The sequence below is a fragment of the Peromyscus maniculatus genome, chromosome X (assembly GCF_049852395.1).
Source record: "Peromyscus maniculatus bairdii isolate BWxNUB_F1_BW_parent chromosome X, HU_Pman_BW_mat_3.1, whole genome shotgun sequence".
Classification (NCBI taxonomy): domain Eukaryota; kingdom Metazoa; phylum Chordata; class Mammalia; order Rodentia; family Cricetidae; genus Peromyscus; species Peromyscus maniculatus.
In genome coordinates, this window is record NC_134875.1 from 131282804 (window position 1) to 131305261 (window position 22458).

Here is a 22458-nt window from a genome sequence, read left to right on the forward strand (position 1 = left end):
GGATAACTTCCAGCCTCCAAGTAGTTCCTGAGGCTTTCCTTTGCCAGTAAACTATGAAACACTGGACTGTCCTTTCAGACACCAGGGAGAAGAAGTCAAAACATGCGAGCACACTTTGACCCCTGGCCCCATTATTGATTGGGAAATGAGGCTAAGCTAAAGTTCCCCATACCCGTTGTCCCGTGGAAAATTGTTTCTTGTCCTCTTCAATGATACCTTTCTGTCTCCGGGAGAAATGAATACTCACTCCCACCCCCACTCCAGCCTGACAGGCTCTACAAGGATTAGTCTAAGTCCTGTACCCTGTAAGAGTGGTGCAGAGAATGTTGTACTTGGTCTTGTCTGTGCTGCAGCAAAATAATGTGTTGGCTTCTAGTCTGCGTGGATCTTTCAGTACTTGCAGGGTCCTAGTTGAACAGAGATGGAAAATGAGGCTTTGGGAGGATTGGGATGTGGGAGGAGGGGGCTCTGGATACAGCAAAGCTGTCTTTAACCTTTCTGGGAGGTGGTGTGCGTGACATCATGTGACCCAGTGGGTGGCCCAGTGGGGACCAGGGCTGCTACTGTGACAGGTGTCCCAAGTAACCCGTGTTGTTCTTTTACAAAGGTGGATACCAGTGGCGCCCATCGGATTGATGGCCTGGCAGCACTGAGCATGGACCGCACAGGCCTCATCCGGGAAGGGCTCCGAGTCCCTGGAAACATCGTCTATTCTGGCTTATGTGGACTGGGCTCAGAAAAGGGTCGGGAGGCTGCCTCAAGCTCTCTCAGTGGCCTTGGGTTTTCTTCAGAAAGAAATCCAGAGATGCAATTCAAACCGAATACTCCTGAGACAGTGGAGGCTTCTGCTGTTTCTGGAAAGGCCCCAAATGGCTTCAGTGCTATATACAAAACACCGCCTGGAATACAAAAAAGTGCTGTGGCCACAGCAGAAAGCTTGGGTTTGGACAGACCTGCCAGCGACAAACAGAGCCCTCTTAACATCAACGGTGCTAGTTACCTGCGGCTGCCCTGGGTCAACCCTTACATGGAGGGGGCCACTCCAGCCATCTATCCTTTCCTCGACTCGCCAAATAAGTATTCACTGAACATGTACAAGGCCTTGCTACCTCAGCAGTCCTATGGCTTGGCCCAGCCACTGTATTCGCCAGTCTGCACCAGTGGGGAACGCTTCCTCTACCTGCCGCCCCCACACTATGTTAACCCCCACATCCCCTCCTCCTTGGCTTCACCCATGAGGCTTTCCACACCTTCAGCCTCTCCGGCCATTCCACCTCTCGTCCACTGCTCAGACAAAAGCCTCCCGTGGAAGGTGGGCGTCAGCCCTGGGAACCCTGTTGATTCCCATAATTATCCCCACATCCAAAACAGTAAACAGTCCAGGGTGCCCTCCGCCAAGGCAGTCAACAGTGGCCTGCCAGGCGACGCAGCTCTCCTGCTGCCCCCTTCACCTCGGCCCTCACCTCGTGTCCACCTCCCCACGCAGCCCACTGCAGAGACCTACTCCGAGTTCCACAAGCATTATCCCAGGATCTCCACCTCCCCCTCAGTCACCCTGACGAAGCCATACATGACAGTCAGTAGCGAGTTCCCCACAGCCAGACTGTCCAATGGCAAGTACCCCAAGGCTCCAGATGGGGGTGATTGTGCCCAGCCCATGTCTGGGCACACCCGGAAGACAACGATTCAAGACAGAAAAGATGGGGGCTCACCACCTCTGTTGGAAAAGCAGACTGTTACCAAAGATGTCACGGATAAACCACTGGACTTGTCTTCTAAAGTGGTGGATGGAGACACTTCCAAAGCTGACCACATGAAAAAGATGGCTGCCACAGTCCTGGTTCACAGCCGGGCTGCAAGTGGATTAGTGCTCTCCGGAAGTGAGATTCCAAAAGAAACGCTATCTCCTCCAGGAAATGGCTGTGCTATCTATAGATCAGAAATCATCAGCACTGCTCCCTCATCCTGGGTGGTGCCAGGGCCAAGTCCTAATGAAGAGAACAATGGCAAGAGCATGTCGCTGAAAAACAAGGCGTTGGACTGGGCAATACCACAGCAGAGGAGTTCCTCCTGTCCTCGCATGGGGGGCACAGACGCTGTGATCACTAACGTTTCAGGGTCGGTGTCCAGCTCGGGACGCCCAGCCTCCGCCTCACCAGCCCCCAATGCCAATGCAGATGGTACCAAGAGCAGCAGCAGGAGCTCTGTGGACAGCACGCCATCAGTCATTCAGCACGCGGGCCAGCCCCCAGCCACGCCTGCCAAGCACAGTGGCAGCAAGGGAGCCAAAGCCAGCAACCCAGAACCGAGCTTCAAAGCGAGTGAGAATGGCCTCCCGCCAAGCTCAATATTTCTATCTCCAAATGAAGCATTCAGGTCCCCACCAATTCCCTACCCTAGGAGTTACCTCCCTTACCCAGCACCAGAAGGCATCGCTCTAAGTCCCCTCTCTTTACATGGCAAAGGACCTGTGTACCCTCACCCAGTTTTGTTACCCAATGGCAGTCTGTTTCCTGGGCACCTTGCCCCCAAGCCTGGCCTGCCCTATGGGCTGCATACAAGCCGGCCAGAGTTTGTGACCTATCAAGATGCCCTGGGCTTGGGCATGGTACATCCCATGCTGATCCCACACACCCCCATGGAGATCACGAAAGAGGAGAAACCGGAGAGACGGTCCCGCTCCCATGAGAGAACCCGTTATGAGGACCCAAGCCTCCGCAGTCGGTTTTCTGAGATGTTGGAAGCCAGCAGCACCAAACTACACCCAGAAGTCCCCGCTGAGAAGAACCTGAAGCCAAACCCTGGCTGGAATCAAGGCAAAAGCGGCCTCAAAAGCGACAAGCTAGTCTACGTAGACCTCCGAGAAGAAGCCGATTCTAAAACTGATGCAGGAGCATCCAAACCAGGCCTTGTAGCCGAGAGTGTGGGCCAGACCACAGAGCCCAGCAAGCCCGCGGCTGACCCTGTGACCATGCAGCACCGTGATTTCATCTCCCTCAGAGAGGAGCTGGGCCGCATCAGTGACTTCCACGAATCTTATGCTTTCAAACAGGCCCCGAGCCAGCCAGTGTTCAGCTTAGGCAAGGACAGTGTTGCAGCAGGAACCAACAAAGAGAACCTGGGGGTGCCGGTGGCAACCCCATTCTTGGAGACAACTCTGGCCACCGAGGCCCCTGCTGTGACTTTTGGTAAAACCCAAGAGGATCCCAAACCATTTTGCGTGGGCAGCGCCCCACCGAGCATGGATGTCACTCCCACCTATACCAAAGATGGAACTGATGAGGCAGAAGCCAACGATGGCAAAGTTCTGAAACCGAAGCCATCCAAGCTGGCAAAGAGAATTGCTAACTCGGCAGGTTACGTGGGCGACCGATTCAAGTGTGTCACTACCGAACTGTACGCAGATTCCAGTCAGCTCAGCCGAGAGCAGCGGGCATTGCAGGTGAGCATCCCCCCCTAATTTCACTAACTTTATCAGTTGTCAGCTTTGTAATGTGCAAAGGGGATTGGGGGGGACGTGGTAGGACAGAGCAACAGGCAGGCAGATTTGGTTAGTGACACTTATGATGATTGGAATGTATGAAATGTGGTCAATAAGGGGACGGCAGTAGTAGCTTTGAGGAGGTTCATGTGTCTGGCTACTTTAAGCTATTCTGTAGATTATATGAGAACTCTACTGGAATGCTGATAACAAGTTGTAATTATTATGAAGGATGTCTAAAGACTGCATGACGTTTACCTAGCAATTGCTTTGATGTCTCGGCCTGTAAGATAACAACAACTAGATCTAGAAGCATTGCTTAGAATGCCTTACTTGATACTTGGTGGAGATGTGTAGCAGTCGCATGTCTGTGGGAATCGTGCAATTTTTTTTCACCAAAACAGAAAGAAAAAATTCGCTTAAAGGGATAGAGTATGTATTTAATTTGCTAGTGAATTATGATAGATGTTGTATAGGAATTTCCTTAAGATATTTTACTTTTAATTAAAAGATGAATAAAGCCAAATTGTTTTGCAATGTTAAGAAAAGACTTGGTTTATGCTGATAAAAATGGATGAAGTTATCTAAATGATCCATTGAGTGCCCATTTTAATTACATAGATGGAAGGATTACAAGAGGACAGTATTTTATGTCTACCCGCTGCTTACTGTGAGGTCAGTTCTTCAAATTTTTATTACTAGAATCTTCCATAAACCTTTTGAGTTCAATTTCGTTTCCAAATATACAAAGGGAAGTTTGTGGGCCATGGTCGTCTTTATTCATTGTATATTTTGTTTCTTTTCTGTTGTGCTTTTCTTTTATTTTCTTTGCGTTGTGGTTTTGTTTTGTCTTATTTATAACCTTCAAAAGAGAATGTCTGTCTCTGTGCAATCGTGTATGTATGGCTATACATACACATTGCGTCTGTATCTATATACACATGACTTTACGGATAAAGACCGTGTGACTACTCACATAGACACTCTTAAATTTTATCTGTTAAACTTTAAAATATCTGAGTTGGATCTCATAAATTGTGGTTGGCTTTGGGCAAGCTTTTCTTTGAAAACCCTTTCTTTTATAGTGTAAGGCACGTGAACTAGCCTTTATGGTAAGGTGTTGTTTTCCGTCTCCGTTCTCTTTCTAGCGTGCAATGATGCGCTTCTCAGAGTTGGAGATGAAAGAGAGAGAAGGTGGCCACCCAGCAACCAAAGACTCCGAGGTGTGCAAATTCAGCCCAGCCGACTGGGAAAGGTTGAAAGGAAGTCAGGACAAAAAGCCAAAGTCAGTCGCCCTGGAAGAGGCCATTGCCGAGCAGAAGGACAGTGAGCGATGTAAGTAACTTGAGTAGTTGGATCGTAGTGCCATGTCCGTGAGTGAGAACAGGGCCACTCTGCCTCCAGAGCCCGCGATGGTGAGAGGAAGAGGTGGGGAATGGTCCAAGGTCCAGTTGGGGATTGCTCTGAGAAAGGGGCTGCTTTGGCCATTAGTACAGTGATGTCTGCTTGCAACAGCAGGGGATTTGGCGGCTGTGGGATTCTTTTCTGGGACATCATCTCTGTTTTCAAAGAAACATCGGGCTCAAAGGGAATGACAGCCCAATACAATGTAGCAGTAGGAGGTGGGTGGTGAGGGTCAGTTCTTTTCTGTAGCACCTGGACCGATACTCTAACCTTGCCCTTCTCCCACATGACAGTCTAATGTGGAAGGGAAAGTACTCGGCTTTTGTTGAGATAGGATGAAGGTTGGCCAAGGCACCAGAAAGATAGGAGGAACAGGTGTTTGTTGAATTCGTTTGCTGTCATTGGGAGTTACCAACAGACCCCAAGTACGGTTTCTGTGCAAGGTCTCTCCCCACAGGACAGACGGTGGCTTATGTTCTGGAGGTAAAAGGTGGGCACTTGAGTCCCAACAGTGGGTCCCCTGTGGGAGTTAACCTTGGAGAATTGCGAGGGTGAGGGGGTGTGCAACGCTTGGTGAAGATCCTCGGGCTCCTCAAATGTGCACGCCTAAGGTTTGAGGCCTGCTCTGGCCCGATTAGGATGTCCCGGTGAGCATGGAGGCCAAGCAATTGCAGAAGCCTCCTAGACAAGCCAGTCCCTGACGTTGCGTGTTTGAGAGCCCTGTGTGTGTTGTTGCTGCCCTTGAAGGCATGGAAGCATCCCCAGTACAGTTCCTCAGTGCCCGTGGGATCTGGGGCTTGCTGGTCCAGGAGCATGCGGTTTTGGCTATCTAGAGCGCCATCTTTCCCCCACTACCTCCCAGTTCATCTTTAAGGTCCAGCAAATGCTCTGGCCAGGCTGCAGCAACAGGCAGACCGAGAAGGTTTGCTGTGAGTTAGTCCTAACGAAAAGTCTTTTCTGTGGCAAGCCAGTGATGCCCTTTCCCAAGGGTCTCTTGTCGAGCGTGGGTGTGAGTATCCTTATCCCCTCCGTCACGGGATATGTATGGGCAGCAATGGGCCTGGGCTGCTCTTGAGTGAAGAGCCAAGAAAGCCTCCTCCTCCACTCTGGGGCTCAGAGTGAATACAAAGCCGCCCCATCACCAGCACCTTGTGAGGCCGAAGATCTTGGCAAGGCCTGTAAGAACTGAGAAGTAGCCAAGGTGCTTCTAGAAGGGAGGAGCTGCCCACAAGTGGGAGTTCCCCTTTGTTCCGAGTGAATGGTGAGAGACACTCCAAGAGGTTGAGAGGTGGGATCTTGGACAGATTCCAGCCTTTTGCACAGAGTGGCCATTGCCCTCAGATAAAAATCAGAGGCCACCCACCTACCTGCCTGGGAGGTCCACCTCCTTCCCGGTTTGGTTTGGTTTGGGTTTTTTTTCCCCTCTACTGACTCTAGAGACAAGAAATTGGAGTGGCTTGAGAGGCCCCTCCAAGACTCAGACAGGGCTCCTGCCACTTGAAAGAGCCAGAAACTGCCACCGAGTGCTCTGCAGGGGATGGGCAAGCGGCTTGGTTTTCAAGAAGGAAGTAGGGTGCTATCCCCGTGCTTGTCTGGGGACTTGGTGTCTGTGGCTGACTGGCGGGGACACCCTAAAAGAACCATCATACTCGTTCTCATTACTGCTTTATTGTGGGAGGCCAGGGACTCCTCGATTTCTTCAGCTGCGAATCCCTGAGCCACCCTGGCCATCACAACTCAGGTGGGCCGAGGCTGCGCTCCCGTGGATCCCTTTACTTCTCACAGATGTCACCACGGGAGAAAGAGCCAGGCTGTTTGCGTCTGAGAGCGAGAGGGTGGGGGTTTGGAGTAGAAGGCACGGGATTCTGAGCTCTACCTCCTCCCACATGTTTTTGGTTGGTTGGTTCTTTTTGGTTTTTTCGTAGGAGTGTAGTACACGGATCTTACCACGCAACCCAAGCTGGCCTTAGTCCTCCTGCCCCACCCTCCTGGATGCTGGGGTTGTAGACCTGTGCTGCCAGTCTCCCGCCCTTCACCTTCCGAGGCAGCCCCTCTGCTCCCAGAACATAACTAAGGAGCTTCTGAGATGGTGGCTGTGTCTGGTTGTTGGAAGGGCTGTGTAAACAAGTGAAGGAACTTGGGAGAGGCCATGGTCAGGATTGGAATCTGCCCTCTTTGGTATGATGGCCGAATCCGATCATTGTAGAAGCTGATGAAATGAGTGAAGCAGGTCCCTGCGCACTCAAAGATTCGTAGTGAGGAATTCTCAGTGACATTTTGGAGATGGAGACGGACGAGGAAGCATTAGCCTGGTCTTTCCTGAACATAAGCTACCGTGTCCCTTGCCAGTCTCTTGGGTGACATAGCCCTGGACCCTGCTAAGTGGTAGCCTGAGCAGGAGCGGGAGGAAGCCTGAGTCAAGGGGCTTTATCACTTGGGGAATTTCTCCCCCAGGACAGCGGCAGCATGCTTTATGAACTAGTTTGAGTTTGGAGCAGAGATGCCTTGGCATCGGTCACCTGGTCTGCTCTGCTGTGGGTGACAGCTGGCTACCTGTAGAGGGGACTAATATCTAGGGTGACCCTTAGAAGTCTTAAATTCTCCCCATCTTGTTTAGGGCTCAGTGGGCATGGCTGCCACAGTGATGAAGTTGCTTTGTTGCCATGGTGATTTGTAAATGTTGCCATGGTGATGCTTCTATGAGGTATAGTATGGCAGCACAGCCATAATAAATTATGGGATATAGGTGCTGCAAGTCATGTGACCATGCTTTAGGGAGCAAGTGTCTAACACAGCCACACCCTCATCTGCCCACATGGCATGACCAAGGGGCCAGTGCAAGCAGTGGGTAGAGCCTGGTGGTTAGGGCTTCTGTTGCTTGTTCTCATCGGCCCATCTCCTTGGCTCTAAGGGTAATCTTGTAAGTGGTGGTTGGACTGGCTCCATTTGAGGAGGTCCACGTCCAAGTGTACGGGAATGCCATGGAGCTTCCCATGGCTGATGGCAGTAGGGTTAAGGTAGGTTAGCTTCAGATCTGTTGTTAGCTCCCGGAAGATCATCACCTCGGTGCAGGTCTTTGGGGCGTCTCTGAAGGGAAGGAGAGTTGGTGCCCTAAGAGGCTTGATGACTGGAAGGAGGAGAAGGGTTGCCCCCAGTTTGTGAAGGTTTGGAGAATGGCAGAGACAGCAGCTATGGTGATGGTGTGTGGACTAGTGTGAACCCCAGGTTCATCAGTGAGTGTTCTTGGTGATAATTTGGAATGGGGAGAGGACAATAGGCACTGCTCTGGAGGTTTCTCAGGACAAGGCAGAAGGGGACATGCCATACAGTGATTCCGAGCCCCCGAGGCTCAGGAATACAGTGGCCGGATGGATGAGGACTGGTGGGGAGTTGAAGGAGCCGTGTGTTCTCCGTTCTCCCCGCCAGCCTCCCTGCCAGTGAAGAGCGGGTGGTAATGGAGTGGCAGAGACACCTTTCTTACCTCCCCACCGTGTGCAAGTGTGCCCGAATGGGAAAATACCAGAAGAAAAAGAGATAGCAAAACCATGGGGTTTTGTAGGAATGCTCCTGTTGAGTGAGGAACAGAGCCAGGTCACCCTTGGCTGATGGCAGCCCATAAAATAGTCTTTTGGGTGGTTTTACAGGGCAGGGTGGGCAAATGGTCACATGATTAAGATAAGCCTCATTTCACTGTTAGGAATTGGCAGTGAGGCTGAAAATGAAAACTTGAGTGGAAAAGCTCCCCGTGAAAGACGCCTTAGAGAATGGTACAGGTGCCCACATGAAGAGTTCAGCTGTGAGACCAGGACTTGAATGGAAAACTCGAGGGGGGGGGGGGAGCGCGCCTTGGCGCTTGATTAGAGTGGGTGAGATCTGGTTAGGCCCCCCACTGGTTAGCTGTCTAATAGTGAGTGGCTGCATAACCAGTTAGTACACTATCCAGTTACCTTTCTTTCACATCCCCTCCAAAAGGCTGGGGTGAAGGACGTGGCATCCTGCCAGTGTAATTTCTCTGGCCCTGCCTTTGCCCTGAGCAGCCCGAGTTGGTGAAGTCTACCCCTCGAGGAGAGGCAGCTGCTCATAATGTTCCCACTTTACAGCCCAACGTGGCACAAGTGAGACCCTGCCGAGCTGACTGCAGTGGTCTATGGCAGTGTGCACGTCTTCTCTGGCTAATGGCAGGACATCGCCATTTACCGGAGGCCTGCTTTGGCCGTGTCCTTGAGTTCGGTGTGCTCAGAGAACTGCAAGGGGCCTGGCTGCTGGCTATTGTCTGAGGTATACCACCATGAAGAGGAGGAGCGGTGGGTGGGGGGCGTGTGGCCATCCATTCCTTAGCTCAGATTGGATCCAGCCTCCCACGCCCCAAGGTGCTGCTCACCCCGCGGCTGACAGCCACTCAGTGCTGGATTGCCCTGGAGAGAAGCTGATGCGGCCTGAGCAGAGCTGCTTGGAAGTAAGGGTGGGACTGGAAATGGATGGAGCTGTGAGGTGTGCGCTTAGTTCATCGACAAAATGACTTCTGCAGCGCTACCAAAACACCAGACCCACACCCCCGGGGCCATGTGGGGTGCCGAACCTCATGGTGATCGTTACATAGGGTTTTTTTTTTTGTTGTTGTTATTGTTTGGAGGATTTATTGTACACACACACACACACACACACACACACACACACACACACACACGCACGCACACTCGCACGCACGCACGCACGCACACTCGCACGCACGCACACTCGCACGCACGCACGCACGCACATGTCACGATGCACATGTGAGGGTCAGCGGACAATCCTCCTTCCACCGTGTAGGTCCCAGGGATGGAACTCAGTTCCTCAGCTTGCCAACAGGTCCCTTGACCGGCTCAACCTCCTCACTGACGCCCATAGTGTTTCTGTTTTGTTGTGGATTAGGGAAACTGCCATGCCAGAGCCAGCTGTGGGTCACTTCTCAGCCAGAACCACACTAGGAAGTGGTTCTGGGCTGTGGTGGTTCAGGGAAAAGGTGGGTGCCCACCGCTCCTCCTGTCTGGTCTGGGAGAGAACAGAAGCAGCCCTAGGGGGCCGGAGCCAGCGCTTTCCCTCATGCGTGCCCGGCTACAAAAGACACAGAACTGGGAAGGGGGTGAGGTCTTGTCTATAGATGTCTGCCTGAGAGAAAGTGCAGGTTAGGTGACCCGAGTCCCCGTGGGGATCCCCTATTTTGGACATTAAATGAGAGCAGCTCCTTGATTTAGTGATAGGGATTTCTGTGGGCAGCCATCAGATTGAGCCCTTTGAAGTTGTCTCTGAAGTTGTGATGTGCTTAGGAAGCCTTGCCGGTGCCTATGCCGGGCCCCTCCTCCCAGCAGCCCTGGATCTGGAGGGTCCTCTGCCCCCTCTTGCCCATCAGGGTCCTGGGTTCTTTCCACACTCCCATCTGCCTTCCTCATTTTCACCATTCAAGTCAACATAGATGTTGCCCCTTGGGTACCTGACATTTGGGGGATATTTAGTCTTTTACTACAACCTTCTGCCCCTCTGTATTTCATAATAATGACTTGAACAAATGCTTCCCTGAAGAGATTATATATATATATTTTAAGCTTAGCCAGACTGGGTTGAGAGTGTGGGTACCTCAGCCCCTGTCTGGGTTCCCTCAGGCCCCAGCGATGAAAAAGTTAGAAAGATGAAGCGCCTGCCTTGCTTTCCACTGCACTTGCTGACTTGTTCTGGTGTGCCTTTCCTCTCCAAGTTCTCTTTCCATTGGTTCCGAGCTTCTGATGGGCAAGGAGCCTGTCTTCAAGAGCTCTAAGGTGTTGACTCCCTGTCTCCTGCCTCCTTGTGAGGACCTGGGCCTTCATAGCTGTGTCTTGTCTCTCCTCCCACAGGCGAGTATAGCACTGGAAACAAACATGATCTCTTTGAAGCCCCAGAGGACAAAGATCTTCCTGTGGAAAAGTATTTCTTGGAGAGGCCGCCTGTGAGCACGGGCGAGCCACCCGCTGACCAGGGGGTGGTGGACATGCCACACAGCCCCACCCTCCGGCTAGACAAGAAACGCAAAGCGTCAGGTGACAGCACCCACGTTGAGGCCACTGTGGAAGGGCTGCCAGAGGACCCTCTGAAAGCCAAGCGGAGACGGGTCTCCAAAGGTGAGCTTGGCCAGCTTCCGCTGCCTGCTTGGGAGGCCTGTGCATGCAGCCGCAGAGGGCACACTTGAGGTGTGCTTGTGTGGGGACACAGTGGGGTTATCGCCGCACCCGTCCCCCCTCCCTCCATAGACAGCAGGCGGGGGTTTGGTGCAGCCTTGCCATTCCTGAAACCCTTGGGGAGGCGGCACCCACCTCCCCTCCCTCCAGCTCCAGAGGCGGCCGAAGGAAAATGAGAGACCTCCCGAAGCAGAGACAGCGGCCGCCCCCTCCCCTCCCCCACCCCATTGGTGCTATGTAAGACAGTTTGTTCCCTCCCCAGGGGGCCTTTTGATTAATTTGTAGTTATTTCTCCATTAGATGACTGGCCTGAGAGGGGAATGACAAACAGTTCCTCTAACCACTTAGAAGACCCACATTATAGTGAGCTGACCAACCTGAAGGTGTGCATTGAATTAACAGGGCTCCATCCTAAAAAGCAACGCCACTTGCTGCACCTTAGAGAACGGTGGGAGCAGCAGGTGTCGGCAGCAGAGAGCAAACCTGGCCGCCAAAGCCGGAAGGAAGTGACCCAGGCTGCTCAGCCTGAGGTCACCTCCCAGGGGAATAACGTCACTGAAGAGAAGCCTGGCAGGAAAAAGGCAGAGGCCAAAGGCAACAGAGGCTGGTCTGAAGAGTCCCTCAAACCCAGTGACAATGAACAAGGTATGCAGAGGCCACCTCTCAACTACCCACTCTGCTCCCAGAGGATGGATGGGTCATGCATTCCCCGGGGAAGGGGCTTTGAGGAGCAAGGGGGACTCGAGCCGTCGGACTTGACTCCGACTAGGTTTGGTGGCAGCGGGTGCATTTTTGTGATGCCCTTGGACGCCCACTTCCTGGACTCTCTCCGCTTCCTTCCTGATTTCCCAGGCTCTGGCTGGTCAGGAAGGGAAGGCTGGGTGGCCGCACAACCTTACCAACACTGTCCCTCCAGGCCCAAGCCGCCTCAGTCGTCTGGATTCTGAGAACCCGAGCCCAGTGGGTGGGGGAGTAGGAAGAGGCAGTTTCTGTCCTCTGGTCCTGGCCCTTTGAAGAAACTTAGCACTTGGCATTTTGAGGGTTAACCTATTTGCCATTTGAATGTGGGATAATTAAAATATTAATGCTTTGAAAACATAATTGGTATATCTTTAAAAACTGAAGCCGCTCCAGTGATCAGTGCTAACAATGGGCTTTGCTTTCTGCATCGGCTACAACTGTGTAACGCCTGCCTCTTCTCCCCCTCCCCCGCCCGTCACCGCCCCCTCCGTATTTAGGCTTGCCTGTGTTCTCCGGCTCTCCGCCCATGAAGAGCCTTTCATCCACCAATGCAAGTGGCAAAAAGCAGACTCAGCCAAGCTGCACGCCAGCCTCGAGGCTGCCTGCCAAACAGCAGAAAATTAAAGAAAGCCAGAAGACAGATGTGCTGTGCACAGACGAAGAAGAGGATTGCCAGGCTGCCTCCCCGCTGCAGAAATACACCGACAACAGCGAGAAGCCATCCGGGAAGAGACTCTGCAAAACCAAGCACTTGATCCCTCAGGAGCCCAGGAGGAGCTTGCCGGTCCCGGGAGAGTACTACGTGGAGAGCAATGACAGCAAGGTACCGGCTCCCCGCTCCCCCCAGTGCCCGCCCTCCCTCCCCCTTCACAACTCACTCCTGTCCTAGAGGATGGCCATGAAGTTTCAAACTAGTAAGCGGGAAACCCCATCCCCACCCCTCCTGTGACAGCCCCCTCCTCCCTTCCTAAGAAAGAAAAGTGTCTTTATGGCTTTGCCACTCCAGGAAGATCTAGGGAGAAGCGATGGGTTGTTGGAAGGGTCACAGCCTTACCTGGGTGTACCTCTTTGTCTCCTGACAGATGACCGTGCGGAGATTCAGAAAACGACCTGAGCCCAGTTCAGACTACGATTTGTCACCAGCCAAGCAGGACCCAAAGCCCTTTGACCGTTTGCAGCAATTGCTGCCGGCCACCCAGGCCACCCAGCTGCCACGCTCAAGTTCTCCTCAAGAGACCACGCAGTCTCGTCCCATGCCACCAGAAGCTCGGAGACTTATTGTCAACAAGAATGCTGGCGAGACCCTCCTGCAGCGTGCTGCCCGGCTGGGCTATGAGGTGAGTGTGCTCGTGGGCGCTCCGGATCTGGAGCATCCAGGAGCTCCTGCTCCAGGCTGGGGGCAGTAGCTTCAGGGAGGGACTTGGAGAGCAGCGCCCAGCCCAGCCCCCTCCGCATCAGGAGGTGTTCCAAGGCCCGGCAGGATGTTTGTGTTATTAGCCCCACGTGCTGGCTGCTGGCTGCGGGCTGCTGGCTCTTGGTGGCTAGGTCCCTTGGAGTAAAGAAAGAGGCCTCGGCTCTCCCGTTCCTGTTCGGGCAGGTAGGCTATGCGCAGACCAGGCTTTTTTGCTCACTTATGTCAGAATGTCTGCCATAACCCGGGACTTGGCGACTGGGGAGATTGTACTGGTTTCTTTTGGTTCGTGATTAACAAGGGTGTGGAGAAGTGATCCGCTTCATTTAGGGTGGCTTATGCTGTTGCTGCTAGAAAGGTGGTCTTAGGGAGTAGGAAGTGACTGGAGAGGGTTGGCATGGACCCACTGAGGTGGGGAAGGCAGGCAGCAGTGACCGGAATGACGTATGACAGGGAATGGTGGTCTAAGGCCTCTGTCCCGAACTCACTGCTGTCCGCTGGACCTGTCCCCTCGGTGTCACCCTGCCTGAGCCCTTCGCGGTCTGCTCTTAAGCCTGTGTGAGCCACAGGAACTGATTTTACTCTTTCCTCGTCTTTGGGCTGCTAACTGCTGTTATCTGCACTTTCTGGTGAGGGAAGTCGAAGAGGGATTGATGAACTTGGAAAGGTAGTGATCGTGTACAGTGGCTGCAAAGTCCACTCAAGTCCCATCACCTTCCCTAGGCAAGGGCTCACACTGGGACCTCTCCTGCAGTTGAGAACCTCCTGGAACTAACTGGCCCCTTCTGTCGCCATGCGCACCCCACACACACTTACCAGTTGAACCTGTGATGCCATAGCCCACAGGGCAGAGGCTTTTTTTGATTTTTTAATGCTGACATCAGCCCTCTGGGAGTTGAATGGTGGAAATAGAAGGCAGCTCAGCAAGTGTGGAGGCGTGAAGGGAAGATGGAGCAGCATCCACACTGGCCCGCAGCAGGCTAGGGCCAGCAGGCTTTAGCCAGAAGCCCTTACCTGCGTTAGGATACCATTGTACTTCCTGCGGGATTACCCAGCCCTGCGTTAACTCAGGAGTTAACTCAGGAGTGACTCAGCTCCCTCCCACCCTGGGAATTGTGGCTCTGTGGTGGGAACTTGAGGCAAGGGTGGTCTTGGGTGCACTGGTGTTTCTGGATGTGTGTGCCGTTGTCTGCACCAACACAGCTCGTTTTTAGAGCTCTGGATGATCTCCGAAACGACTAGATGGGAAGATTGGTAATTAGCTCAGTTACTGTGGATTAAGTCCAAGTGGCCGCTGGTTATTTTCCCTGACGCCGAGAGCATCTACCCCTAGAAGGGCAAGGGTGAGGCTGTGTGCTCTGCGCCAGCTCCTTCCGAGGGGCTTCACCAGTGCGACGCTAGCTTCCGGCGAGCTCACCAGGGGCAAGCTCACCGGGGGAGACGACAGTGAGGGAATGAGGGTCCCCTCAAGGGCAGCAGGCTGGAAACAAGGCTTCTGTCCTAGCCTTTGATCTCAGCATCATTTCCAAAGGTCTTACTCCTTTGCAAAGAGAGATGGCAAGGCTCGAGACCCTCATGGCTTCTAAGGAACCGTTTTCACACAGCCTGGAGGTCCGAGGCATAGACTAGACTAAGGAGCACTTTTTAGGCTCTGTTCCTTTGTCCCAGGGGATATTTATTGAACTTCTCCCCGAACATACAGGCACATGTAATTTTCAATATGTAAATTCGATGCCCAGTGTTTTAACTGTTGATGGTAAAGCATTTCACTCACTCAGAATCTGGCTTTCCTGGATTTCTTTTGGCAGGATTTAAGATGTTCAATGATAGGCCATTCAGATGTGGGGATTTCAAGCTTTCTAAATGAAGGACAGTTTCCGTAGTCCTGTACGGGACTGCTTGATCCCACAGCTATGGGAGAGTTTCCCAGGAGTGAACTTTGACACGATTGCTTCCTGTTTGGCTAAAGATGCCTTGTGTGCAATAAAAAGGCTCTCCCTGTCACCCAGGCCTCGTTCTGTTCCAGCTAATGTGGGTCTAGGGGTTTACAGCCCGGCTTCTCTTCAGCTTTGTCTTAACTAGACCACTGATCAGGCCAGGCACACCCGTGTCGCTTGTCTCCCGCTAAGGAAGCTTCTATTTCTCCAGCTAAAATGTCAGTATGCAACCACATGCTTGTGCATTTAGTGGTGATGGTTAAATTTTCTATGAATTAAATAAATCATGTTTTTAAAAAAGTTAATGAGGCATTTAATTAATTAACAATGTCGGGTTTATGGCCTTTATGGTTACATTTTGCGGTTAATGGCATTCGGCTTATGGCCTCTTAACAGAATTGTCCAACAAAAACAGTTTGATTTTGTTTGGGAATGGGTGGGCTGTCCTTCAAACACACCCATTTCTGATGCAAAAACATAACACGTCTTCACCATTCTCTCTGTTGGGGACAGCAGTTGGCATCCGCAAAGAGGCTATCACTCTCCCAGCTAGGAAGGAGCGTGGTTATTAGCTTGCTTGAGCCCGGCAGAGGGTCAGAGGCATGCCGATCACAGCTGGATCAAAGCCCTCCAGCCAGAGCCTTTCATTGGGGCCCTTTTGACTCTTCCCAGCCGACCTGGGAGTCTTACCCCCTCTGGATCGCAGTCACCCCAAGTATTAGATGAGAACACTCCCACTTTTCTTCCTGCTGTTCCCCAGGCTGTGGAGAGTAGTGTGGTGTATCCCAGATGAGGCCAGACCTCAGGTCCAGTGACACAGTGCACCGAATGGGGCCAGGCTCTGGCAAAGGCTCACCTAGTGTGTGCTCACTGCTGTCTTTCCTGCCGTCCTCCAGGACAAGAGAGAATCGACTCAGCCCTGTGCGCTGACTTCTTTCATTTCTAGGTTCCCTCAAATCAGCCCTGTAGTGATGAAGGTTTCTAGGCAAGGGCCATAATTGTCAGAACAAATAAACCCTGGGTTGAGAGGACACCAGGCAGACTGCCGGGATCCACATAAATTGATCTTTGCACAGCAGTCGGTGGTGCTCAGGGCCGATCCCAGAGTCATGTGACAAGGTCTCTTCCTGGCTGGGGCACACAGCTCATTAGATTGCAGCCATCCACTCGAGTTTGGCTAGTGAGGGCCTGCTAAAAGAGCAGTGGCTGCATGCGGTATCCTGGATACCGGTGCTCGGGGCAGGTGGCCTGGGAGCTCGGAGGATTGTAGGCTTTCTGGCAGGTTAGGACCTGAAGGAAGCAATGCCTTCTCTCCTCTTCCTCTTGTTTTTAGAAGGAAGCTGCTCTGGCGACCTGGAGCAACAGGGCACAGATGGTCAGATTTACCAGCGTGCAGCTTTAGGCTCCCGGGGAGGCATCTGGAACATTCTAGTTAGCACCCAAGTGAGCCTTTACCTTTGACTGAACTGTCCTAGAAAGGACATAAGAGATTTTTCACAACCCACCTCACGTCTATGAGTGGCCAAGAGGAGCCTTATTTTATGTCTAACAGACGAGTTCCCCCAGCGTCACAAAGGATGGCCCAATGTGAAGTTTCCCCTTCACTGGCAGGCCAGGTATTAGGCCACCCCACATTGCTTACCCCCATTCTTAGAAGTTAGTAACGATCTACTTGGCATGACTTAGAGGAAGATAGTGTAACCTGTTTCCTGGTAACAGATACTGCTTAATGTGTTTGAAAACTTGCTTAATCATGGTAATAAGACATTGAATAAATTACGGCTATGCTTACTGGGAGTGGTTCATATTACTATTTTAACATACTAAAGAAGTGAGATTAATAACAGTGTTTCAGATGCAAACTGTTGACACTGAATGCCTTCTGCAGAGGGGGAGGGGCAGGCTTGTTCTGGTTTGTTCTAGTATGTGATCTATCCGATTCCTGTCATTGACTTAAGTAAACAAGAGTGTATTGCATTGATTTAGTCTTTAGTAGAGTGAAAAGTGAGGAAAGGTGGACTTATTTGAGGCCTTGGTGTGCGTGCGTGCGTGCGTGCGTGCGTGCATGTGTGTGTGTGTGATGCAAATGAAAGCCAGAATGAAGCCCGTGCCAAGCAAAGGCTCTACCGCTGAGCTACTTGCTCTTCAGCCAGCCCTTTTTAGGTCTCTTTTTTTCCACCTGTCTGTTTGTTTGGGGTGTTTGGTTGGTTGATTGGCTGGCTAGCTGGTGGTATTTCGAGACAGGGTTTCTCTGTGTAACAGTCCTGGCTGTCCTGGAACTCACTCTGTAGACCAGGCTGGTCTGGAACTCAACAGAGATCCACCTGCCTCTGCCGAGTGCTGGGATTAAAGGTGTGCACCACCACTGCCCGGCTTGTTTGTTTTTAAGAGGGGATTTTGCTATGTATCCCAGGCTTGCCATCAAGGCTATTCTCAAACAAGTCATCCTCCTGCCTTAGCCCCTTGAGTGATGGAATTATGGGTGTATACCACTTGGCTTCATGTGATTTCTTGGTGAGCTCTGTCTCTCATCCAGAGGCCTGGCTGCCCAGGTTCTGCCTCCTGTCTACACACAGGGCCACCGTCCACCTGACCCGCTCTGGGTTGCAGGACATTATGAAGCTCTCCCATTTTGCTTCACTTTGATCATCCTTAGTTTTGGTGCCTGTCCTGGATCTCACTCTGTAGACCAGGCTGGCCTCGAACTCACAGAGATCCACCTGCCTCTGCCTCCCGAGTGCTGGGATTAAAGGCGTGTGCGCCACCGCCACCCTCATCCTTGCTTTTATCTGAACTTGGCCGTTTACTATCTATAATGACCTGTGGAACATAAATGCCATGTACAGGTGAATGTACCTTGGATTTGTTTCGTTGAGAGAGGATCCCACTCTATATCCTAGGCTGATCTCAAACTCATGTCAGCTATCTGGCCTCAGCCTTCTGAGTGTTGAGAAATACAGATGTGAGCCACCATACCCAACTTCCAGTGAGCCCTTTTAAGGTCTCTGCATGCTCCCTCAACACTAAGACAAGTGTTTGGGGGCACACTGCTTACATCCCCACAAACAGCCTATGGAGGCTTGGGAGAAGGTAAAACACCATTTGATTGGGGCTGTCCAGCCCTAGGCCACACAGAGCCCTTCACACTGTTGTGGTCCCTCAATAAACATCCAGGCACCACCCAAACCACAGTGGGTTCTCGGGCCTCCGTGTGTAGTCTTAGAACTATGAAGAAGTCTTCCTTATGAGGTGACTGTGTGGTGATCGGATGGTATTTTCCGTTCCCTCCCCACAGGAAGTGGTCTTATACTGCCTGGAGAACAAGATCTGTGACGTGAATCATCGAGACAACGCTGGTTACTGTGCACTGCATGAAGCTTGTGCCAGGGGATGGCTCAACATAGTTCGTCACCTCCTTGAATATGGCGCCGATGTCAACTGCAGTGCCCAGGATGGAACCAGGTCAGTGGTCTATCTTGTTCCCTGCACCCTCGCCCTGCTGACAAGCAGACAGTAGCTCTCAAAGAATGCAGAACCCCTGGGGAGAGAGGTGGAGAGCAAATCACACTTGCGCTGATACCCGCCTGGAACTGAGGTGAACACATTTTTTCTGGCACAAGTAGATGAAAAGCTTCCTGTCTTGAACAGTTCTGTAGTTCTCCAAGAAGGCCATGGTCCTCAAGAAGAGGGGGGGGGGGCGAGCGAGAGTGCTGCCTTATAGAACCCTGACCTGTTCATTGCCATCTGTGAGATAACTATTCAAAGTATTTATGAGCTGAACCCCCCCCCCCCCCCCGACAAACTAAAGGCCATCTGTCCCTCCTTCCACTGGTTCCTCAGTCATCACCCACATCCAGGCCCTAATAGTCACCTTGTCCTTGGCCTCAGTTTGAGTAGGGCACTGCTGGGAATCAGGACACAGGGGTTAAAGGTAACCTGTGCTATGCTTTATAATTTATAAAATTTATAGACACTCTTCCTTCCTTTTTCTCTGTTTTGTTTTGAGACAGGGTCTCTCTATTTAGTTCTGGTTGTCCTGGAATTTGATATGTAGACCAGGCTGGCCTTGAAATCGCAGAGATCTGCCTACCTCTGCCTCCTGAGTAGCATGCTTTCTGAATAGCATTAACTCAGGGACCAGGGGGTGATGGTGTGTGCCCTCCTGAGAATAGGCCACTGCCGGGCCCTTGGCTTCTGGGCATACAGTGCTGGAGCAGGACTTGGGGGATGCTTCTCTTAACAAATTCTGCTGATAGCAGAGGTGGCTGGTTTTTTTGTTTTGTTTTTGTCTGGTGATTGCTTATTGCACTGGCTGGCATCTGCAGTCATGGGACTTTGACTGCTCTGTCTGAGGTAGAGACAGACCATATCTCTCCTCATTTCACTGAAGACATTTTCAACATGGATTTCAGCTCTTCCTTGGGCCTAAGGATAAAATCGATGTCTAATTGAGAGCTGGCCCTTCCGAGGGTTCCGTGTCCATCATCACGCTGGGCTGTTTGACTGACTTCAGCCTCTCACTGTGCCTTGGTCTCTTGCATATGCAGTGATAATGACACCACAGGCAGGATGCCCACTGGAGGAGGAGGAGGAGGAGGAGGAGGAGGAGGAGGAGGAGGAGGAGGAGGAGGAGGAGGAGGAGGAGGAGGACATGTGTTCCGTTTCCCCTGCTTCTAGACCAGGCAGCTGGGAGACAAGGACGCTGTGCTGCCCAAGCTCAATGCTACTGTGTGTCTCTTCCCAGGCCTCTGCATGATGCTGTGGAGAATGACCACTTAGAAATTGTCCGATTGCTTCTTTCCTATGGTGCTGACCCTACTTTGGCCACATACTCAGGTAGAACCATCATGAAAATGACCCACAGTGAACTGATGGAGAAGTTTTTAACAGGTATGACAAGAGTTCAATGAATGAGCTTGTTCAAAAGTTCAGTTCACTTGCGCATGTCTGAGAAAATAAGGATGGAGGATTGTATGTCTGGAGAAGAAAAAAAAACGTGTTAGATGGGGCCTGGTGTGTGTGTGTCTGTGTGTGTGTGTCTGTGTGTGTCTTTAATAGTTGAACACTTGGCATGTATGAAGCCCTGGGCTTCACCAAAGGAAAGGGGTGGGTAGGAAGGGAGGAGATGGAACCTGCATATTTTAGATTTGGGTCTGACTAGGCAGAAAGCAAAGGTTTCTATGGTATAATCTTATTTGTAGTGAAACTATTTTTAAAGTTTTGTTTTGTTTTGTTCTGGTTTTGGTTTTTGTTCTGGTTTTGGTTTGTTTTTTGAGGCAGGATTTGTCTGTTAACAGAGCCCTGGCTGTCCTGGAACTCACTCTGTAGACCAGGCTGTCCTTGAACTCACAGAAATTTGCCTGCCCCTGCAGCCAGACTTTGTTTTGGTTTTTTGATTGGTTGGTTTCACTTTCTACAAATCTGTTTTTCACCTAAGTATGGCCCATAGGTTTACATAGCAAGCCTGTGTGAAATTACCTGAGCTCCTGGGCGTGCAGCATCGCGTTGTGGTGGGTGGTCTTAGGATAAACCCATCTTTTAAGCCCCAGTGTTAAAAGATCCTGAAAACAGAAAGAAGCAGTGTCAGACACTTGGGGCTAAGTTTCTTATCAGACATCTATTGCCAAGAACTCCTTCAGCTGGCTCCTGACCCACCCGTGCCCACCTTGAGTTGTACTTAGTTGGGGAAGTTGCCCGGTGGATTGGAGACAAGATGTAGAAATACAATTCTTCCTTGGTTTACAAGGCTGCAAAGTTTCTTTGCTGTCATTTTGGTAAGCCAGGGTGGCCTGTCCCTCAGCTAGTCAGGTGAACAGTCAGGTACCACAGAGGGCTTCTAAACATTGAGAGGTGACTTGCAGGCACAGTCACAAAGCAGCCTCTCATGAGTTTATAGGGAAAATGCACCAAACCGGATCAGCATTTGGTTCCTGTCAGATAGGGTTTTGTTTTGCGTAGGGACTGGATCCCATTGTGTGGTCCAGACTGGCCTCAGACTCAGAATCCTCTTTCTTGCCTCAGCCTCACAAGTTTTGAGATACCAGTTGGGTGGTAGCACACTTAACTTGCCAGTACATTTTATCTCCTGTCACCCCTTTCCCTGCAGACTATTTAAATGACCTACAGGGCCGGAGTGATGAGGACCCCAGTGGCGCTTGGGAGTTCTATGGCAGCTGCGTGTGTGGTGAGCATCACTGTTCGTAGTGGGCGGGGGGGGGGGGGGGGGTGACTTCGAATGTTTCTGCTCTTCAGAGGGATGGAGGGAGGGAGGGAGGTGGGAGATGCGCACTGAAGAAGGATTTGCTTGCTCGGGCTATGGTGGCCAGCTTCTGTTCTACGCCAACTGATGGAGCTCTCTCCTTTACCTCCTCCGTTAGACCCAGATGATGAAAGTGGGTATGATGTTCTGGCTAATCCCCCGGGACCAGAGGACCAAGATGAGGAGGAGGATTCCTACAGTGATATGTTTGAGTTTGAGTTCTCCGAAAGCTCCCTCCTGCCGTGTTATAACATCCAGGTGTCCGTCGCTCAGGGGTGAGCATGGCTGTCTAGGACAAACTGGCCACGCTGCTGCTAAGGCAGTTGGTCCCTGTAGGCAGGTCAGGGTAGATGGAGTGGCGGGCAGCTTCTTAGCTGTCCTCGGTCTTTGGATAAATGGTCCAAATCAGCTTGATTATTTATGCCCAGTGGAGATGGGGCTTAACCCTGACATGGTGTAGACTGCCCTCCTGAGAAGGTGTATGTTCAAGTCATACTTGGGGTCTGTGGGCACTGAAGCCAGGACCTCAAATTCCACAGAAAAGCTGCCATCTTGGATACTACAGCAGTCAACAGTTAAGAAATGAGTCTTCCCCTAGTAGCTGTTGCCCCATCCCCCAACAAGTCACCCTAGGGGCTCCCCCGGGCACTTGAGATATAATTGGAATACAGTGATAAACTACCTCCTCACCTAAGAATAGGACAATTATCTAGGACACTTAGAGTCCTTAATGTGTCATCAGATTTGGTCAGATCCCATGTTTTCCCTATGGGTGTGCCACTGCACCTTAATAACCAGTCCTTTGGGCTGTACATGTCAAGAAACTGCTATAACTGTGTGTTAACAAAGGTGTTTCGTGAGTAATGTCCTCCTCGGCTCTGAAGCGATAAACACATATGCCATTACAAACAGTGACAGAAATTCTAAATTGTGTCAGCTTCAAAGACTATTAAACATCCTTTCTCAAAGGTGTCACTCCCCAGGTAACTGAAAGATGGGGATAGAACTGGGAAAGGGGAGGCGAGATAGCCTTG

At 51.5% G+C, this 22458-nt stretch overlaps 1 protein-coding gene across 10 annotated transcripts in view; it reads left to right on the top strand.

The window, feature by feature from the left end:
- The window catches only part of Bcor (BCL6 corepressor), a 122106-nt gene that overhangs the window by 98104 nt on the left and 1544 nt on the right, over nucleotides 1-22458 (top strand). For 6 of the 10 annotated variants that reach the window (XM_015995799.3, XM_015995798.3, XM_006976897.4 and 3 more), the window contains 11 exons: nucleotides 608-3442; nucleotides 4103-4156; nucleotides 4630-4816; nucleotides 10756-11019; nucleotides 11377-11721; nucleotides 12315-12640; nucleotides 12900-13154; nucleotides 18461-18627; nucleotides 19910-20055; nucleotides 21272-21349; nucleotides 21543-21699. In XM_015995799.3, coding sequence (XP_015851285.1) covers nucleotides 608-3442; nucleotides 4103-4156; nucleotides 4630-4816; nucleotides 10756-11019; nucleotides 11377-11721; nucleotides 12315-12640; nucleotides 12900-13154; nucleotides 18461-18627; nucleotides 19910-20055; nucleotides 21272-21349; nucleotides 21543-21699 — 4814 coding nt within the window. The remainder of the gene's footprint in view (nucleotides 1-607; nucleotides 3443-4102; nucleotides 4157-4629; nucleotides 4817-10755; nucleotides 11020-11376; nucleotides 11722-12314; nucleotides 12641-12899; nucleotides 13155-18460; nucleotides 18628-19909; nucleotides 20056-21271; nucleotides 21350-21542; nucleotides 21700-22458) is intronic. The other 4 variants (XM_015995802.3, XM_076562093.1, XM_015995801.3 and 1 more) reach the window with 3 other exon arrangements.